We start from the raw sequence: 17555 nt of genomic DNA, 5'->3' as shown, positions 1-17555 counted from the left end.
ACACAACACCCTGGGGCAGTGCACAGCAGTGAGAGACCCTCCTTGGACCTCAGCGTCCAAAAAAAGGGTAACAGCAAAGCCTTTCTCTTTGTCTCTTCCACCAGCACGAAGCCAGCCTGCGTAAGTGAAACCAAAGACCAGCTCAACTTCAACGAACACAATGTGGCCAGAGAAACACTAAGCAGCACTGCGGGGCATCACCAAACCAACCACAGCCCTCACTGGTCCCCTCTGGTCTCCCAGATCAGGGCAGGGTGACGGCTGACAACCCCACGGGGAGAGGCAACAGAGGTTTGGGACAGTGACACAGGCAACAAGCTAGAGGATGGGACATGGTCATCAAGCCGAACACAGTCTTGCTTTAGCTCTAAACCTTGCAATGGGACCCAGCCTGGAGCTCATCTGATCGGTCAGGGGTTTATTCGAATTAAGGCACTATTCTGGGCTGATTCCACCAAGAAACAGTGGTGTCCTGCTCCTCCAACCTGGATTGCCACGGAGCCACCCTCCCACCGGTCCCGAGGCCATCTGAGCTCTCCTACAGCCACCTCGCCAACTCCAGAGCATCCCCAGGAGCCCGGCTCCTGCTGGGATGAGCAGAAAGGGCACCCCAAAAACAAACAGGCTGCGGGCTGCCAATGCCCCGAGACGCAATGCCGTCACTGTTTGTGCTTTTGCCTATCGAGGAGGAAAACCCATCACGGGGAAGGAAGACGCGTGGAGGGCTGCCAACGAGAGCGGGCTGACGGCTTTCCAATGGGGACATCTACTCGCCATGGGCCACCGGGGCCAGCAGATGGGACCGGCGGGGGCTCCTCCGCGGTGCCCATCTCTCAACCTTTTGGGGAAAAAGAGCCTGAATTGAAAGACCAGCTTTACAGTACAGGGATTCAAGCACCACTCACTACCTAGATTTCGGCTGATTATAAATATCGAAGCGCCGGCGGAAATGCATTCGGCCAGCAAGCGGGCACGCAATGCCGGTGAGATCAACCCCGGGCGGCATCCTGCTCCCCGAGCCCCGCCAGCATCCCGGCACAAGGATGAAGCCGACGCACGGGAGGATGAAACGGAGAGTGACACCTTTTAACTACACCCTTAGGGACGGACATCCACGCTCCTCGGCGGGGGCTTCCTCCTGCTCCCCGTCTCCGTGGAGAATGACAGGTGAGAAAAAGCAAAAATAAAAAACAAAAAACAAAACAAAACGACCTCAAAACGAGGAGGAAGAGGGGTAGAGAGTAAGCGAAGCCTTGGCTCCCCGGGGGGAGAGCAGTCCGTGCGGGTGCATGGTTGGGATCAGGGGGGACACCTAGTTGTTGTTCGAATTTATCCTCCCCGCGGGAAACAGGGGAGGGGGCGGCGGTAGGTGAGGAGGAGGAGGGAGGGTCTGTGGAAGGGGATGAAGCAGCGGCAGGGGGGAGACGCCAGGGCCGGGGGGCAGCGGGGCCGGGCTGGCGGCGGGCTGGGGGGTGGTGGTCGTGTCCGAAGCCAAGGGGTTGCTGACGCGGAAACATTTCTCCTTGTGGGCTTTGAGCATGTTGGAGAAGCGGAAGCGCTGGCCGCAGACGTCGCAGGGGTACGGCTTCTCGCCCGTGTGGGTCCGGCGATGCCGCTTCATGTTGGGGCGGCTGGTGAAGCTCTTCCCGCAGATCTCGCAGATGTAGGGCTTCTCGCCTAAGGATGGGGGAAGATGGGTGAGAAGACGGCAACTGGACCACCCCTCCCAAAAACCCATCATGCCATCCAGTCAAAGAAGCCACCCCCATCCCATCACTTATTTCCTGGGGCTACAAAGAGCTACAAAGATGCTGAGGGGTCTGGAGCATCTTTCTGATGAGGAAAGGCTGAGAGAGCTGGGGCTGTTCAGCTGGAGAAGAGAATCTGAGAGGGGATCTCATCAATGTTTGTAAATATGTCCAGGGTGGGTGTCAAGAGGATGGACCAGACTCTGTTCAGTGGTGCCCAATGACAGGGTGAGGGGCAACGGGCACAGACTGAAACACAGGAGGTTCCATCTGAACATGAGGAGAAACTTCTTTCCTTTGAGGTGCCAGAGCCTGGCCCAGGCTGCCCAGAGAGGCTGTGGAGTCTCCTTCTCTGGAGACATTCAAACCCACCTGGATGTGACCTTCTGTGATCTGCTCTGGATGAAACTGCTTTAGCAAGTGGGTTGGACTGGATGATCTTCAGAGGTCCATTCCACCCCCAACCATTCTGTGAATGATTTTGGGGTCTCTGCAGGGGCTGAGGGCAAAGCGAGGAGATCTCACCTGTGTGCGTCTTCATGTGCTCGTCGAAGTACTGCTTCATGTTGAAGTCCTTGCCGCACCACTGGCACATGAACTGCTTGTGGCCGATGTGGATGCTCATGTGGGAGCGCAGCTGGTACTTGTACTGGAAGCGCTCATTACAGTTCTGTGGGGATGAGAAGGGGGATGAGTTGTTGATGAGAACCCCAAAACACCCTCTGCATCCCTCCCGAAATCACCAGCATGTCGGAGCAGTGCAGAAATCACTTTCCTCCCTGCAAAAGCACCCAAATAAATGGCTTTTTTGGGTTCTTGGGTTCTGCAAACTCATCCAAGTTTGCAGGCTGGATGGGCTTGGGGTGGGACACAAGGTCCAGACACCGGGCAGAGAGAATCATAAAATGTCCTGGGTTGGAAGGACCCACAAGGATCATGGAGTCCAAATCCTGTCCCTGCACAGGACACCCCACAGGTCACACCGTGTGTCTGAGGACGTTGTCCAGTCTCTTCTTCAACATTGTCAGGCTTGAGGCCGTGACACCTCCCTGGGGAGCCTGTTCAGTGTCCAGCACCTCTGGGTGAAGAACCTTTTCCTCACATCTGACTGACCCTCCCCTGGCACATCTTCTGCCATTCCCTTGGTCACCACAAAGAAGAGCTCAGCACCTGCCCCTCCTCCTCCCCTTGAGAAGAAGCTGTAGTTACCATAAGGTCTCCCCTCAGTCTCCTCCAAATCCTGACCTTGGCCACCAGTTTCATCATAGCATCAGTGGCACCCTCAAACCAAGAGGGGATGCAAAGTCTGGGACAGGGGGAAGCATCCCTACAGCTGTGCTGGCAAAAACCACAGGGAAAGCCTCATGAAGCAGAAGATCTTTCCCCAAATCAGTGGTTTTGCGCCCATTTGAGAGGATGCAGGGTAGGGGGGGACACACAGAGGACCTTACCTCACATTTAAAAGGCTTTTCTCCAGAGTGTTGGAGCGAATGGACCTTGAGGGACATGCTGCGCTTGAAGGACTTCCCGCAGGTCTCACAGGTGAAGGGCATGTCCTTGGTGTGAGCTGAAGCGGAGAGGAGCAGGGTCAGGCGCCCTCCCAGCATCCATCCATGTCCCCAGGTCCCAGCTGTCACCTCCAGCGTCAGCGCCCAACCCCAGCAAACCCAAAGCCATCTCGGGAAGACACAATACAGAATCATAGAACAGTCTGGGTTGGAAGGGACCTTCAAAGCTCATCCAGTGCCACCCCTGCCATGAGCAGGGACATCTTTACCAGCTCAGGTTGCTCAGAGCCCCATCCAGTCTGGCCTTCAGGTACTCCCCTAATTCTCCACCAAAACCCCCTTTTTTTGGATCTATTTGGTGCCTGCAAGCCCCAGAGACTCAACCACTGTTGCTATCTGCAATTTGCATTTCAAAGCCAGTGCTGGCGCGGTGTGGTCCTCTTTTACAAGGGAAGGATGGTTACACTTTAAACCCTCCTTTTGCCACCTCTGAGGTCTCTTTTTCTGGGTAAATAAAATAAATGAGTTTCCCCAGTGCCATTCCTAATTGCTCCAAACCCAGCACTGAGCAGACATACATTCTGCTTTAAGTACCGGGCCAAATTTCAAGGCCCTTGCACTGATGTTAGAAAGCTCATACAAGACTAAGTCCAGCCCTAAACTCAGAACACGACAGCAATAAAAAAACACCCTTCGTGGCCAAAACGATGGGTGAACAACCCTAACAAAGATCTCCCCGTGTCACCGGTGCCTCCCGCACTCACCAACCATGTGTTTGCGCACGTGGGCCATGGTGTAGAACTTCTTCTCGCAGATCTCGCAGGAGAACTTCTTCTCAGCGTAGCCATGGACAATCTTGTTGTGCTCATGGAGGGACCAGAGCTTCTTGAACCCCTTCCCGCACGTCACGCACTGCAAGGAGAGAAGAGATGGGCAGGGATGCAGGAGAACACACCCTGGTACCACCAATATGTTGGTTTTGCCAGGTTTTCAGCTTCATCCATTGAAAGGGAATGTCACTATAAAACCTAACACAGAGACATTGAATACCATAGCGACCAGCAAGTCTGCTACAAACCTCATCACTACAAAACCTCCAAAACTCAATTTTTTATCCACTGGAAGGCCCTGTTCCCAATGGTGATTTTATTCTTGCACACAATTAAGCTGTTATGTTAAAAACAAATAAATAAACAACCCTCTGTGCATTAGGAGGTTGCAAAGAATACAGGAACAAGGAGAAGCCCAAGCCAGGGCAGAACAACTTCAGCCTTCAGCATATATAATGGATACTTTACCACTAAATGAGTTTTCCAAACATACACAAATGGACCAAGATGGACCCAAAAAACAGTCCATCAGCACAAGCAGAACAGCGCGACACGCAAACCCTCCCCCAAGAAGTTATGGTAGAGATTTGCTTCAGCTCCAAGTTCAATATTTCTCAGAAAGCTCCCAGGAGAAGCTCTGACTTTTGCATGAGATCAGCTCGAGGTGTGTGAGATCAGGTCAAGGCATGTGAGATCAGCTCGAGGTGTGTGAGATCATCTCAAAGCGTGTGAGATCAGCTCGAGGTGTGTGAGATCAGCTCAAGGTGTGTGAGATCATCTCAAAGCGTGTGAGATCAGCTCGAGGTGTGTGAGATCAGGTCAAGGCATGTGAGATCAGCTCGAGGTGTGTGAGATCATCTCAAAGCGTGTGAGATCATCTCAAGGTGTGTGAGATCAGCTCAAGGTGTGTGAGATCAGCTCAAGGTGTGTGAGATCATCTCAAAGCGTGTGAGATCAGCTCGAGGTGTGTGAGATAATCTCAAAGCGTGTGAGATCATCTCAAAGCGTGTGAGATCAGCTCAAGGTGTGTGAGATCAGCTCAAGGTGTGTGAGATCATCTTGAGGTGTGTGAGATCAGCTCGAGGTGTGTGAGATCATCTCAAAGCGTGTGAGATCATCTCAAGGTGTGTGAGATCAGCTCAAAGTGTGTGAGATCAGCTCAAGGTGTGTGAGATCAGCTCAAAGCATGTGAGATCATCTCAAAGCGTGTGAGATCAGCTTGAGGTGTGTGAGATCATCTCAAAGCGTGTGAGATCATCTCAAGGTGTGTGAGATCATCTCAAGGCGTGTGAGATCAGCTCGGTGCTCACGGAAACATGGCAGAGCAAGGTCCACACTGGAAACCATTGCTGGAGCATGGGGACGGTGGGCAGAACCCAAGGACCCTTCCAGGAGCCAAGGGACACTCCCTCCCCTTCATCTCTCCATGACTCATCTTCCTCTTGGCCAACAGAGATAAAACCATCTCTTTTTCTTGCAGGTGCATTGAGAAAATCCTTCATGTCTTGGAGGCATCAAGCAATGGCACGGCTGAGTGGTACCATTAAATTCCACCAAATTTTGCACCAAATGAGGCTGTGATACAGCAGAAAATATACCATTATGCCATGTAGTCACAGTATCTTGCTATATATATTTACGTTGTGGTGCCTGGAAGGCAAAATTAGGGTCAGGGAGGCATATCCAACATTTGTCTTCTTCATCTTGCCATGCTTGAATATGAACATGAGCAGCCCTCTGAGTTTCACTGTTCCCAAGTAAATACTTCCATGGATCAGAACAGTTTTATTTCTGCTTTAAGAGACATTTCAGGACAAATTAAGGACCAGAGCCTGTTACCAAAGACACATCAATATCCGTTTCCTCTGCTTAAAATGAAAGAAGCCGCGGGGGAATCTTAAAATTAAAGGTAGAGGGAAAGCAGTAGATGTAGGAAAGTCTCCAGGATGGGATCGAGCACCCTGGAGGGCTCAGTTACCGCAAAAATGCATCACTTTAAAATGTAGAAGAAACGTTCAAATGAGGGGAAAAGAAAGGAGAAGACAAATTCTAACAGGTTAAGGGGAAAATGATACTGAAGCTGGCCAAAAAAAGACTTAGAAATAACCTGATAAAGCAAAGGATGAATAATTTCTCCACTGGAGACAGAATAACCATTAGGGTGTCTGCAGGGCTGTGGACACAGATGGGGAATGATCACAGGGAGCGCGATGAAGCCGAATACCTAAACATGATGGATGAAATTTGGGGACAAAACAGGGAAAGAAAGCAGAAGACCCAAATGGGCTAAGAGAGATGGTCCCTCCATAGATTTTGCTTAATAAAATAAAATGAAATAACAAAATTACTGTCCATTATACGTAAAGAGTTGGAAAAAACCCCTTTTCTATCCACCTATAATTCCATGGTATATTGACAAAGTTGTTCAATATTATCAGAGCAAATGGAGTGAATTTGGTGCTTTGTAAAATTAGCAGCGCTCAACTAAGGGAGAGTTAATGATCCACATTTTGCATGGAAGGAGGTGACTCCGCGGGCAGTTGTGGTTCATCCTATTCAGAAAAGACCTGGAAAAGGGATAAAAAGGAGGAAAAAGAACAACCAAAGGTCTGATGGGGCTTTGATAACCTGGTCTAGTGGAAGGTGTCCCTACCCATGGCAGAGGGGTTGGAAGTAGATGATGCAGGTCTCTTCCAACCCAAACCATTCTATGATTCTATGAATCCATTTTTAATTGCAGAGGCTTTACGATGGGGTCCAAAACAGCCACCACCATGAAGGTATCGGAGCCGCACTTGCCCACTTCTGGGAAAAAAAGCATCAAAAAATAAAAGCAACCTCGGCACTGTGAATTTTTCAGGAAGACACAACAAAAGGTCAGTGCAAGATTGAGCCGAGACAGCTCCCACCTCCGTATTCCCCCAAAACTTTAACACCAAGATCTGCTTCATTCCCCATTGTATTTGGGGACCGGTTGGCCAAGGGCTCTAGTAGCCCTTGGGTTGAGTTACCTTCATCCAAGAGAGCTGCAAGATCATTGAAAATCCAGTTGCTGGTGGGATGGATGATGGGTGAAGCTCTCCAGATGTTGGTATTTTTTAATTAGTATCAGCAGCATAATGCAAAACAGCTCATCGGGGATTAGGAAGTGGGTTGGTGGGATCTGCAGGAACTTGTTTGCTGCTCTAATGGGATGTCTACAACCCCCCCAAAATTTCACTGATTTAATGGAGTTCATTTGCAAACACTGGATCTCGTTAGTGTTAGGCAAAGGACACACCATCCACACATGGATGTCAAATGCATTTGGAAATTTGCTGCTACGCAAGCTAAAGAGCACAAAAGGCAGATTAAAACCTTTTAAACTGGTGTCAGCAAAGCTTTGAATCAGGCCAAGTTGGTTTCAGCCTGGGTGGGAAAGGCTGGAGTGTGTCTCCATCAGGGGCTCGCCATGTTTTTATCCAGATTAACTGAATGAACTCAAAGAGAAATTACTCCTCAAAAATTATTCCAGCTGGCCAAGGGGAAGCCACAGTCCCTTGGCACAAATCCTCTGGTCCCATGTCACCGTGGGACCCTCCTGAGCCTGAATAAGAGTCACAGGTAAGTAAGGTTTCCTCCCATCTGCCATGTGGGAAACACAACATCAAAAATATTGTTTGAGCATGAGCCTGTCCCATGGTGTAGCTGGGTGGGAGGTCCTCCATGGTGGGTGGGATGTCCCTCCACCATTGGGATGTCCCATCATGACGGGATGCTCTTACTTTGGTGGGGTGTCCCCAACTTGGTGGGATGTCCATTTTCATGGGATGCTCCACCATTGGTGGAATGTTCCATCATGGTGGATGTCCTCAGCTTGGTGGGATCTCTATACCTTAGTGGGATGCCCATCCCCATGGGATGCTCCACTCATTGGTGGGTTGTGCCATCATGGTGGATGTCCTCAACTTGGTGGGATGTCCATCCCCATGGGATGTTCCACTCATTGGTGGGATGTCCCATCACGGTGGATGTCCTAAACTTGGTGGGATGTCCCCACCTTGGTGGGATGTCCCATCATAGTGGGATGTCCTCAACTTGGTGGGATGTCCCTACCTTGGTGGGATGTCCATCCCCATGGGATGCTCCACTCATTGGTGGGATGTCCCATCATGGTGGGATGTTCCTCCTTTTGGTGGGATGTCCCCAACTTCGTGGGAAGTCCATCCCCAGTGAGATGCTCAACTCATTGGTGGGATGTCCCATCATGGTGGGATGCTCCTCCTCAACTTGGTGGGATGTCCCCAAATTGGTGACATGTCCCTCCCCTACTGGGATGTCCCATCATGGTGGGATGTCCCCAGATTGGTGGGATGTCCCTCCCCCATTGGGATATCCCGTCATGGTGGTATGCTCCTCTTTTGGTGGGATGTCCCCAACTTGGTAAGATGTTCCCAACTTGGTGGGATGCCCCACCTCTTGGTGGGATTTCCATCCCCTGGTGGGACGTCCCCATGGTTGGCTCACCTGGATGTTCCTCTCGCAGTCGGTCTGGTGGTGCAGCAGCAGCTCGCTCTCCAGCAGGAAGCGCTTGCCACACTTGTCGCAGATCTGCATGCGGCTGTGCGTGACATTCATGTGCTTCTCCAGGTACCAGCGGTTGTTGAAGACCCGGGGACACTTCTTGCATGGATAGTGCTGCTTCTCCTCCAGCTTAACCTTCTGGCCCAAACCATCCTGTTCCTTTTTTCTCTTCCTCCCTCGCTGGCCTTCCTCTTCCTCTTCCTCCTCTTCTTCCACCTTGGCCATCTCCTGAGACCTGGTTGCCATGGAAGGCTTGGTGGCTTTGGACGCCCAGCTGCCTCTGCGAGGCTGCCCACCCTTTTCCCGTTTCACCTCCGACGCATCTTCATCGTCATCATCATCATCCTCTTCTTCTGTCGTCTCCTCCAGGTCTTCCTCCTCACTGTGCTCTTCCTCTTCCTCCTCACCCACCTCCGCATCCTCCTCCTCTTCCTCCTCCTCCTCTCCTTCCTCGTTCTCCTCCTCCCCATCCTCCTCCGTGTCGCCCCCATCACCATCAGGCCGCCCCATCATGGCCGCCTCGCTGGCGGTCGCCTTCCCCTCCGTGCCCTTGGAGACGTTGAGGGTCTGGTTGTTGAGGTTCACCTCCACGATGATCTGCTCCCGGTTGTACGAACCCTGGCTATCCAGGTCCTCCTCAGACTCTTCGCCTTCCATCTTACAGACGGCGCCTGGACCACCATCCTTCTCCTCCTTGTAGTACTGCTTGGCTGGACCAGGGGGGAGCGTCCCACCACCTGCTCCATCCTCCACCCGCACCGAGTAGGGGTCGTTGCTCTCCCGGGCGTAGATTTTGGGATGAGGGGCGTCCACCTCCTGCTTGATCTCGCAGTAGTAGGGTGGAGGTCCAGCACAGCCCTCAGCGGGCAGGGCCATCTCGGTGGCCAGGCTGAGCGAGCGGGTGTCCAGAAGATCCTGGCAGGAGGAGGCGATGTTGTTCATCTGCAGCACGGTGGCCGCGTTCAGCACGTCCTGCACATTGCAGGAGTTGACGAGGAGCTTGGAGGTGTAGATGAAGTTGAGGATCTGCTGGAGGCCCTGCGAGGTGAGGGCTTCCAGAGAGAGCTCCACGCGCTGCAGCTGCTTGTTTTGGGTGAAGAGGGAGTGGAAGAACTGGCTGTAGGCTGCCAGGACCCCTTTGTGCGCCGGGAAGATGCTCTTGTGCTGCACCAGCACGATGTCCACGTCGCACAAGTCCGGCTGAAAGAGGCGCTGCTCGTTCAGTCTGTCCATCAAACACGTGAAGTGGAGGGCTACATCCTCCACCAGGGAGTACTCAGCCGAAGGGTAGTCAGTTGTTTTTTCAACTATCAGCTGTGGGGAGGAAGGAAATAAAAATCAGTTCAAGAGGGCTCTTTTCCCCAGGAAAACACCCACCCGGCCATGCCACCCATCGCTGTCCATGCACCCGAAGTCAGAGATGTCAACTGAGAAGCTCCACTGCCAGCCCCAGCTTGGAGATGTCAATCTAAAAGCTCCACCATCAGCCTCAGTTTAGAGACGCCAACCAAAAAGCTCCACCACCAGACTCAGCTTTTAAAAACCAAGAACTTCCATGACTAGGCCCAGCTTCGAGATGCCAACAAAAGGCTCCACCGCCAGACACAGTTTGAAGATGCCAACCAAGAAGCTCCACCATCAGCCTCAGTTTAGAGACGCCAACCAAAAAGCTCCACCACCAGACTCAGCTTTGAAAAACCAAGAACTTCTATGACTAGGCCCAGCTTCGAGATGCCAACAAAAGGCTCCACAGCTTGAAGATGCCAACCAAGAAGCTCCACCACCAGCTCCAGCTTGGAGTTTCCAAATAAAAGCTCCACCAGCAGGCCCAGCTTAGAGATGCCAACCAAACACCTCCACCACCAGACCCAGCTTTGAAACAAGAAGAAGTTCCACGACTAGGCCCAGCTTGGAGATCCAGACCAAAAAGCTCCACCATCAGATGCAGCTTGGAGATGCCAACCAAGAAGCTCCATCACCAGACCCAGCTTCAGAACACCAAGAAGTTCTACTACTAGGCCCAGCTTGAAGATCCAGACCAAAAAGCTCCACCATCAGACCCAGCTTCAGAACACCAAGAAGTTCTACTACTAGGCCCAGCTTGAAGATCCAGACCAAAAAGCTCCACCATCAGGCCCAGCTTGGAGATGCCAACCAAGAAGCTCCACCACTAGCCTCAGGTTGGAGTTTCCACCAGCAGGCCCAGCTTGGAGATGCCAACCAGAAAGGTCCATCACCAGACCCAGCTTCAAAATACCATGAAGTTCTATCACTAGGCCAAGCTTGAAGATCTAGACCAAAAAGCTCCACCATCAGGCCCACCTTGAAGATGCCAACCAAGAAGTTCCTCCACCACCCTGGTTTGGAGATGCCAATCAGAAAGGTTCATCACCAGACCCAGCTTCAAAACACCAAGAAGTTCTACCACTAGGCCCAGCTTGAAGGTCCAGACCAAAAAGCTCCACCATCAGCCCCAGCTTGGAGATGTCAACCAAAAAGCTCCACCACCAGACGAAGCTTTGAAACACCAAGAAGTTCTACCACTTAAGCCCAGCTTGAAGATCCAGGCCAAAAAGCTCCACCATCAGGCCCAACTTGGAGACACCAACCAAGAAGTCCCACCACCACCTTGAATCTTGGAAACTCAACCAAGGAGGAGAAAGCCCAATGAAAGGTCAGGTCAAGGCCATATGAGCATACACTGACATCTCTTCAACCTGGATAGGAGGCATCACGGCCATCCCACCACCAAGGAGGTCCAAAGCCTGGCTCAGCTGTCCATGATGGCAGGGAGGAGATGCCAAGCAGAAGAGGAGATGCATCGATACATCCTCAACCTCCTGAACCAGACAGGGACCTTGGGAGGACATTTGCCCCATGCAGGAAGACAATTTTAGGCACCAGCTGAGATTTAACCACCTCGCTAGATATAAATTAGGATTTTAAACTTCCCTACTTCTACCACATAATTACATAAAACACAATATCCTCCAATAGTCACTGAATTCTGCCACCTGCTCTGACTCACATCAGCAGTCAACTCACTCGCTGGAGTCACCAGGATGATATATTCTCTTTTAATACCCATTTTAAACCACTCAGGGAAAGGCTCTACCTGGAAAAACTCAAGTCTGGGAGTGGCAATCTCAGGCTGGGAAATTCTGCAACTGCCAACACACCCCAGGCTGTGTTTATGGGGTATTTCATTTATTCCATATGTATTTTGCAAGGTGCAGACCACCCCTGGAACTTCATCACCTCTCCTGGGGACACCTGAGCCCCCTGATGGGTTTGTTGGCTGCACCCCAAATACAAGGGTTATCAGAGAATCATAGAATTCTTTTGGTTGGAAGAGACCCTCAAGATCATCGAGTCCAACCATAACCCACCCCTGGCACTGCACCATGTCCTGAGAACCTCATCTCCGTCTGTCCGACCCTCCAGGGATGGTGACTCCAGCACTGCCCTGGGCAGCCTGTTCCAATGCCCCACAGCCCTTTGGAGAAGAAATTGTTCCCGAGATCCAACCTCAACTTCCCCTGGAGCAACCTGAGGCCGTTTCTTTGTGTCCCTGTCTCCCCTCAGCTCCTGTTCTCCAGCTGAACCCCCCAGGTCCCTCAGCCGCTCCATCACACTTGTGCTCCAGCCCCTCACCAGCTCCGTTCCCTTCTCTCCACTCACTCCAGCACCTCAAGGGCTTTCTTGGTGTGAGGGGCCCAAAACTGCCCCCAGGATTCACGGTTTGTCCTCCCCAGGTCCCAGCACAGGGACGGTCACTGCCCTGGTCCTGCTGGCCACACCAGTGCTGGTACCAGCCAGGATGCTGGTGGCCTCTTGGCCACCATACCCTAAATACTAAAAGCAGGTGGGACATCCCCTTTCCCTCTGCTTCCGCTTGGATTTCCATCCCGAACACCCAGTTCATGGATGGAGATGGATCCAGCCACATTCATGTCCTATTGCAGGATGTGCCCAAGGACGTTGTGCAGAACAGTGGCGGAGATGGACGGTTCAACCTGCTGGGTTTATCCTGCACCTCCTGCTCAAAATGAACCAAAAAAGAGTTTCTCTGCTTCCATTTTTTTTCTCTTGTTCAACCCATGAAATCCAGCAAGACCCATTTTGCTTATTTGGGCTTTTTTTTGTGAGCCAAAGGCAAAAGCACACCCAGACAAAAACGTTTAAATAATTAAAACATGGGTGTTTTCTTCTCTGGTTTCCCAACAAAAAAAAAACCCTTCCCGCGCCCTGCCAAAATCTTTCATTTTCACTGAATTTCTGCTCCACAACCAAACCACCCAACCAACGAGGTTTTCTGCTTCGCATCATTCCAATGACCCCATAGAGCCCCATACCCAGAGAAAAATGGGAGTAAACCCCAATTCTTCTCCAAACTCTTGGCTTTGCAGCCTGGAGTGGAGCAAAGAGTAAAAGAGGGGGTTTTAATATATATATCTATATATTTTATCTATTTCTTTAAAGTCATCGATATACAAATACATACATTTAAAACCCACTTTCTTTATATATCTTCTTATAAAATGCTGCTTCCCAGCTGGAACATCCATCCCCCTCCCTGCATTTTCAAAGCCTTGCGACTGCCAAGGACATTTCGACGAGAGGAACTTGGATGGCTCAGCCCGCCCTACCCCAGCAAATAAATAGAGATATAATAAATATCAAACGCTGTAGAGACAGGAGACGTTTTCTGTTTGCCAGGGACTCTCCTTGCTCTGCTTTTGCTATGAAAAAAATATATATAAAATTCATTGTTTTCCTCCTGGGATCTATCTCTCTGTATAGGATGCTCCAAGCCCAGCGTGGCCACAGCCATGGAAAAACAGGTTCAAAACAGGGGGGAATTGGGTCCGCTAGGCAGCACAAACAAAAGTCAGGGTTTTTTTGCTCTGGATCGAGGATTTTTGGCACAAGGGGGTGACCCCTCACCCAGCGCTGGGCTTTGCCAAGGCGGCTCTAATCAGTCCCAGCATTGAGGACAATGCGTGTCTTGGCCGCGGCTCCCTCGGTGACTTCAGCCCCGGCTTGTCAGCGGGAGGGTTTTTATGCTTTGCTCTTTATTGCTATCAGATGCTTTTCGTTCAGCTCGCCTGGAGACGGAGCCCCAGCTAAGCCGAGAGGCGCCCGCCGGGGTGAGATGCCGAGAAAGACCTTATTTTGCCCCAAAATAACCCCTCCGGGCTGCTCCCGTCCCTGTAGCCCCACCAGGGCGGAAAAGACCAATTAACTGGGGTTAATGGGAGAGTTAAACCCATTACCCCTTCCCTTGGGAAAAGGAATATATTTTAAATATATATATTTATATATTCTAAAATACATACATACATATATATATAAAAATACAATTTTAAAACCTTAAAAATGCATTTTCGTTAATTTTAGATAAAAATCAGTTTTGCTCTTCTCCACCATCAGCACCTCGGCCCGCTGCACCGCTTTAGTCTCACAAAAAGACCCCGACGTGGCATCCCATGTCACCCATCCCATCTCCATCCCACCCCCGGTGCCCCACCAAGAGCATCAAACCAGAGCGAACCCCAAAACTGCCGCCCCCGCCCCCCCATGCTCCGCTGACCTCCAGGCAGGGCCCTGGCATGGCAAAATAAACCCTCCAAAACACATAAAAATGATTCAAAAGCAGCGTGGACGCGAAGTCCCCACCCCAAGGGGACGGCGGTGCCTCCAGACAGCCCTCCCTGCCATCCAGCTCTATTTTAAGAGCATTTCCAAGCGGTTCTGCCAAAACCCCGTCCCAAAACGGCCGGCGGGATGGGGAGGGTGGCTGGAGGATGAGGAGGATGCTCAGAGCAAAGAAGGACCGAGGGATGCAGGTCAGCCAAGCCCTTATGGCTGAGGATGCTCGGAGGAGATCCAGGTGATACAGGAAAGGAGATGCTGATGCTCGCTGGACCGGGGACCCGGATCGCCTCCCGTGAAAAGAGGCGGCTGCTCAATTTAAATCAACGCACTACGATAAAACACTATTTATTTTCACAGGTATTAAGAGCCAGACGCCTCAATGCTCCTGCAGCAACAAAACCCCCCAAAGGGACCAGCAGCTCAGGTCACCCTGGATATATTCAAACACCTGAATCTGCAGCCCCCCCAGAATGTCTCTGACATTCCCTGGCGTCTCTATTAATTTATAGCCAGGTCCATCACCCTCACCATCAAGTACTTCTCTCCTGTATTAGCAAAATTACAGGGGTTTTGGGGCATAAAAACCACATTTAGGTGGCCACAAGCCCCCCACTTGACACCAGACGTGCTTAGACCAGCTGCCCGCAAACCAGTTTCTGTTGGGCACAAAATTCGGGGGATTTCCTTCTAAATTTTTCAACCCTAAAACTAAGACGAAAACGAGAAATATGTTTTTCTGTATCATTCGTAACCACCAAAACATTTACCGTTGACCTCCAGTATTAAATTGCATGACGGAAAAGTGCTTTAATAAGTAGCTGAACGTGATGTTTGCACTTGTTCCTCTAGAAAAGAAAAACACGTCCTAGTCTCAATTTGAACGTTGCTGCATTTCAGGGAGAAAGAACTTGGTTGAAACTACTTAATGCCACAACTTGACTTTTGCTAAAGGAAAGAAACGGCATTAAAACCCCCCTATTTTTACACATTAATTCAAATGGTACAAAGGCGTATCGTTAGAAATCTCAAAGGCACACGCGCTTTAGGTTTTAATCCTCAGCCCTGTATGATTTACCCTCTGCTTGAGGTGAGATCTTCAGCCTTTTCTCTGTATTTAGAGGACATATAGGTATGGATTTTTAGGGATAATGGGACGTTTGCATCTTCCCATCACTCCCAAAGCTGGGATGCACTGGGATGAAGCTGTCCCAGAACCGGCAGCACTGCCCAGACTATTTACATCCCAAACATCGCCAAAAACACCAAAACCGCCCAATTTTGGCCCGTGGCCACGCATGGAAATCTGCCAGGAGGGTAAAATACATCCCAACGCACCTTCCCTCACATATCGCCCCCCTCGCCAGGGATGTCTCTTCACCCTCCCATTGCTCAGGACTGTGTCGGGGGGGCTTTGTTGGCTTCTCCGACGGGTGTTTTTATTTAATTAGCGGAGGGTTGTCCGGAAAAACAAGCAGGAAGGGAAAACAATAGGTCGGCCGCAGCCCCGCCTGGCGAGGCGCCGACCGACACAGCCCCAAGCACCCACCGTGATGCTGCGGGGCTGGACTGGGACACGCTGCCACCCCAGCATCACCCTTCAGGACGGCGGTGACACCATCTGAAGCGGCGATTTTCTTCCCCTACGTGTCCAAAAGGCTCGAGGATGCCCCAAACTGAGCCATGTGCGGGTTACACGGAGAGGACGCGACGGGAAGGGGGTCAGCGATGCTCCCGCAACCTGTGCCCACCCCGGGGTGTCAGGCACCCCAAAAAACACCTCGATCCCCTTCACAAGTGTCCCCCCAGCCAGGGGACAGCCAGATGCTTCCCAGACTTCTTTTTTTCCTCCTCTTTAAATAATGTTTAATAGCATCCAGCATTTACAGGCTTCAGCTCCAAGATGCTTTTGCAGGGAGCAGCCTGGGAAGCTGGTGGCAGCGCCAGGCCCAGCAGGACCGTCCTCAGTGCGAGGGAACGAGGACAAATCATCTCCTTGTCCCCTACAGCTGAGGAGCCGTCTCTGCAAACAGGGAGAAACGTTCATTTGGGCTTTTCCTTGTAAATGCCACGGCCCCTGCAGCTTGGGGTTTCACCCCATTGGGAGCGGGCACTGGCTTCCCAGCCTGCATAGGGTTAATGGCTCATTGCTTTCTTATTTATTTTATATTTAAAAAATGATGTTAAACCCCGCCAGCCACTCTCTGGGCATCTTTCTCCTTTTCTTTTGCACACAATGATGCTTTGCAAGGACGCACGGACGGGCCAGCCCTGCTGGTCACCCTCCATCTGCAAACCGGTCCAGGGGACGAGATGCTGCCACCACCACGATGGCACCGGGGCCACCGTCCCTCTGTTCCACCAAGGGCATCGCCGAGCCCTGAGATCCGCTCAGTGACCTCAGCATCTGTCCTGATATATGTGCGGATGAGCGCCGTCCCCTGAGCAAACGCATCGTCCCTGCTGCAAAAACACCGAGAATTCAGCGCAGCAACGTAATATTTTCAGCCCAGGACAAGCCCCAGCCCCTCTGCTCCAGGAGAAGAGCGGAGGCACCGAGGATTCATCCGTCTGTTCTGTCCATGTCCCTTCGATCGGGGACAAAAAGGGGTTTATTTGGGTGCAGCTCAGGCTGGACCCGACACGCGATGCAAAAGCTCTGCAGGTAATTCAAGATGTGCGCTAAGCCGTAGCAAAATCTGGGGTTAAACACCAAAAAGATGCTGCTAGATTCCGGCAGAGCCGGCGTCCTCCTGGCAAACACCGAGCCACCGGGTCCCCGCCAGCGCCTGGCACAGCCGGTGACACCCGCTGGATGGAGACGTCCCCAAGCCCTGGCAGCGGGATAGGACGCTGCCCTCCCGGCCACCCGCGGAGTCACTGCTGGGGTGGACGAGCCCAGGGGACGCACAAAGCCACTGTCCCCACTGCCCTGCCTGGGAAAACAAGCGGAGGAAAGATGGAGGGAGGAACCGAGGACAAAACCCAGCGCTGACCTCTCCGGCCAGGCTGGCGGCCAAGCGGCCGCACTGGGGACCGGCTCTGAGCATCATCCTCTAGGGACCAACCGGGTGTCCCCAGTGCCACCGAGAGAGGGGATGGATGCAGCAGGGCAGACAGTGCTTCACGACCCCCCGTGGCTCATAGGACCCCCAAATTCAGTGCAGGGAGCACGTCCGGGTGCAAAGAATCACAAAATCCCAGAATGTCAGGGATTGGAAGGGCCCTGGAAAGCTCATCCAGTGCAATCC

General features: G+C 51.8%; 1 protein-coding gene across 1 annotated transcript; it reads right to left on the bottom strand.

The window, feature by feature from the left end:
• Positions 1 to 1312: 1312 nt before the first annotated feature.
• ZBTB47 (zinc finger and BTB domain containing 47) lies at positions 1313 to 9897 on the bottom strand (the record flags this gene model as incomplete). Its single annotated transcript, XM_080340272.1, has 5 exons — positions 8593 to 9897; positions 4021 to 4168; positions 3200 to 3315; positions 2274 to 2418; positions 1313 to 1677 (listed from the first exon to the last, which is right to left on the bottom strand). Exons 1-5 carry the CDS (start codon positions 9880 to 9882, stop codon positions 1313 to 1315), a joined length of 2064 nt encoding a protein of 687 aa, XP_080196398.1. The 5' UTR covers positions 9883 to 9897.
• Between the last annotated feature and the right edge of the window lie 7658 nt (positions 9898 to 17555).

This window comes from Nesoenas mayeri, assembly GCF_963082525.1.
Source record: "Nesoenas mayeri genome assembly, chromosome: 2".
NCBI lineage: Eukaryota > Metazoa > Chordata > Aves > Columbiformes > Columbidae > Nesoenas > Nesoenas mayeri.
The sequence above is the reverse complement of the archived record's forward strand: the minus strand, read 5'-3'. Positions and strand labels throughout refer to the sequence as shown.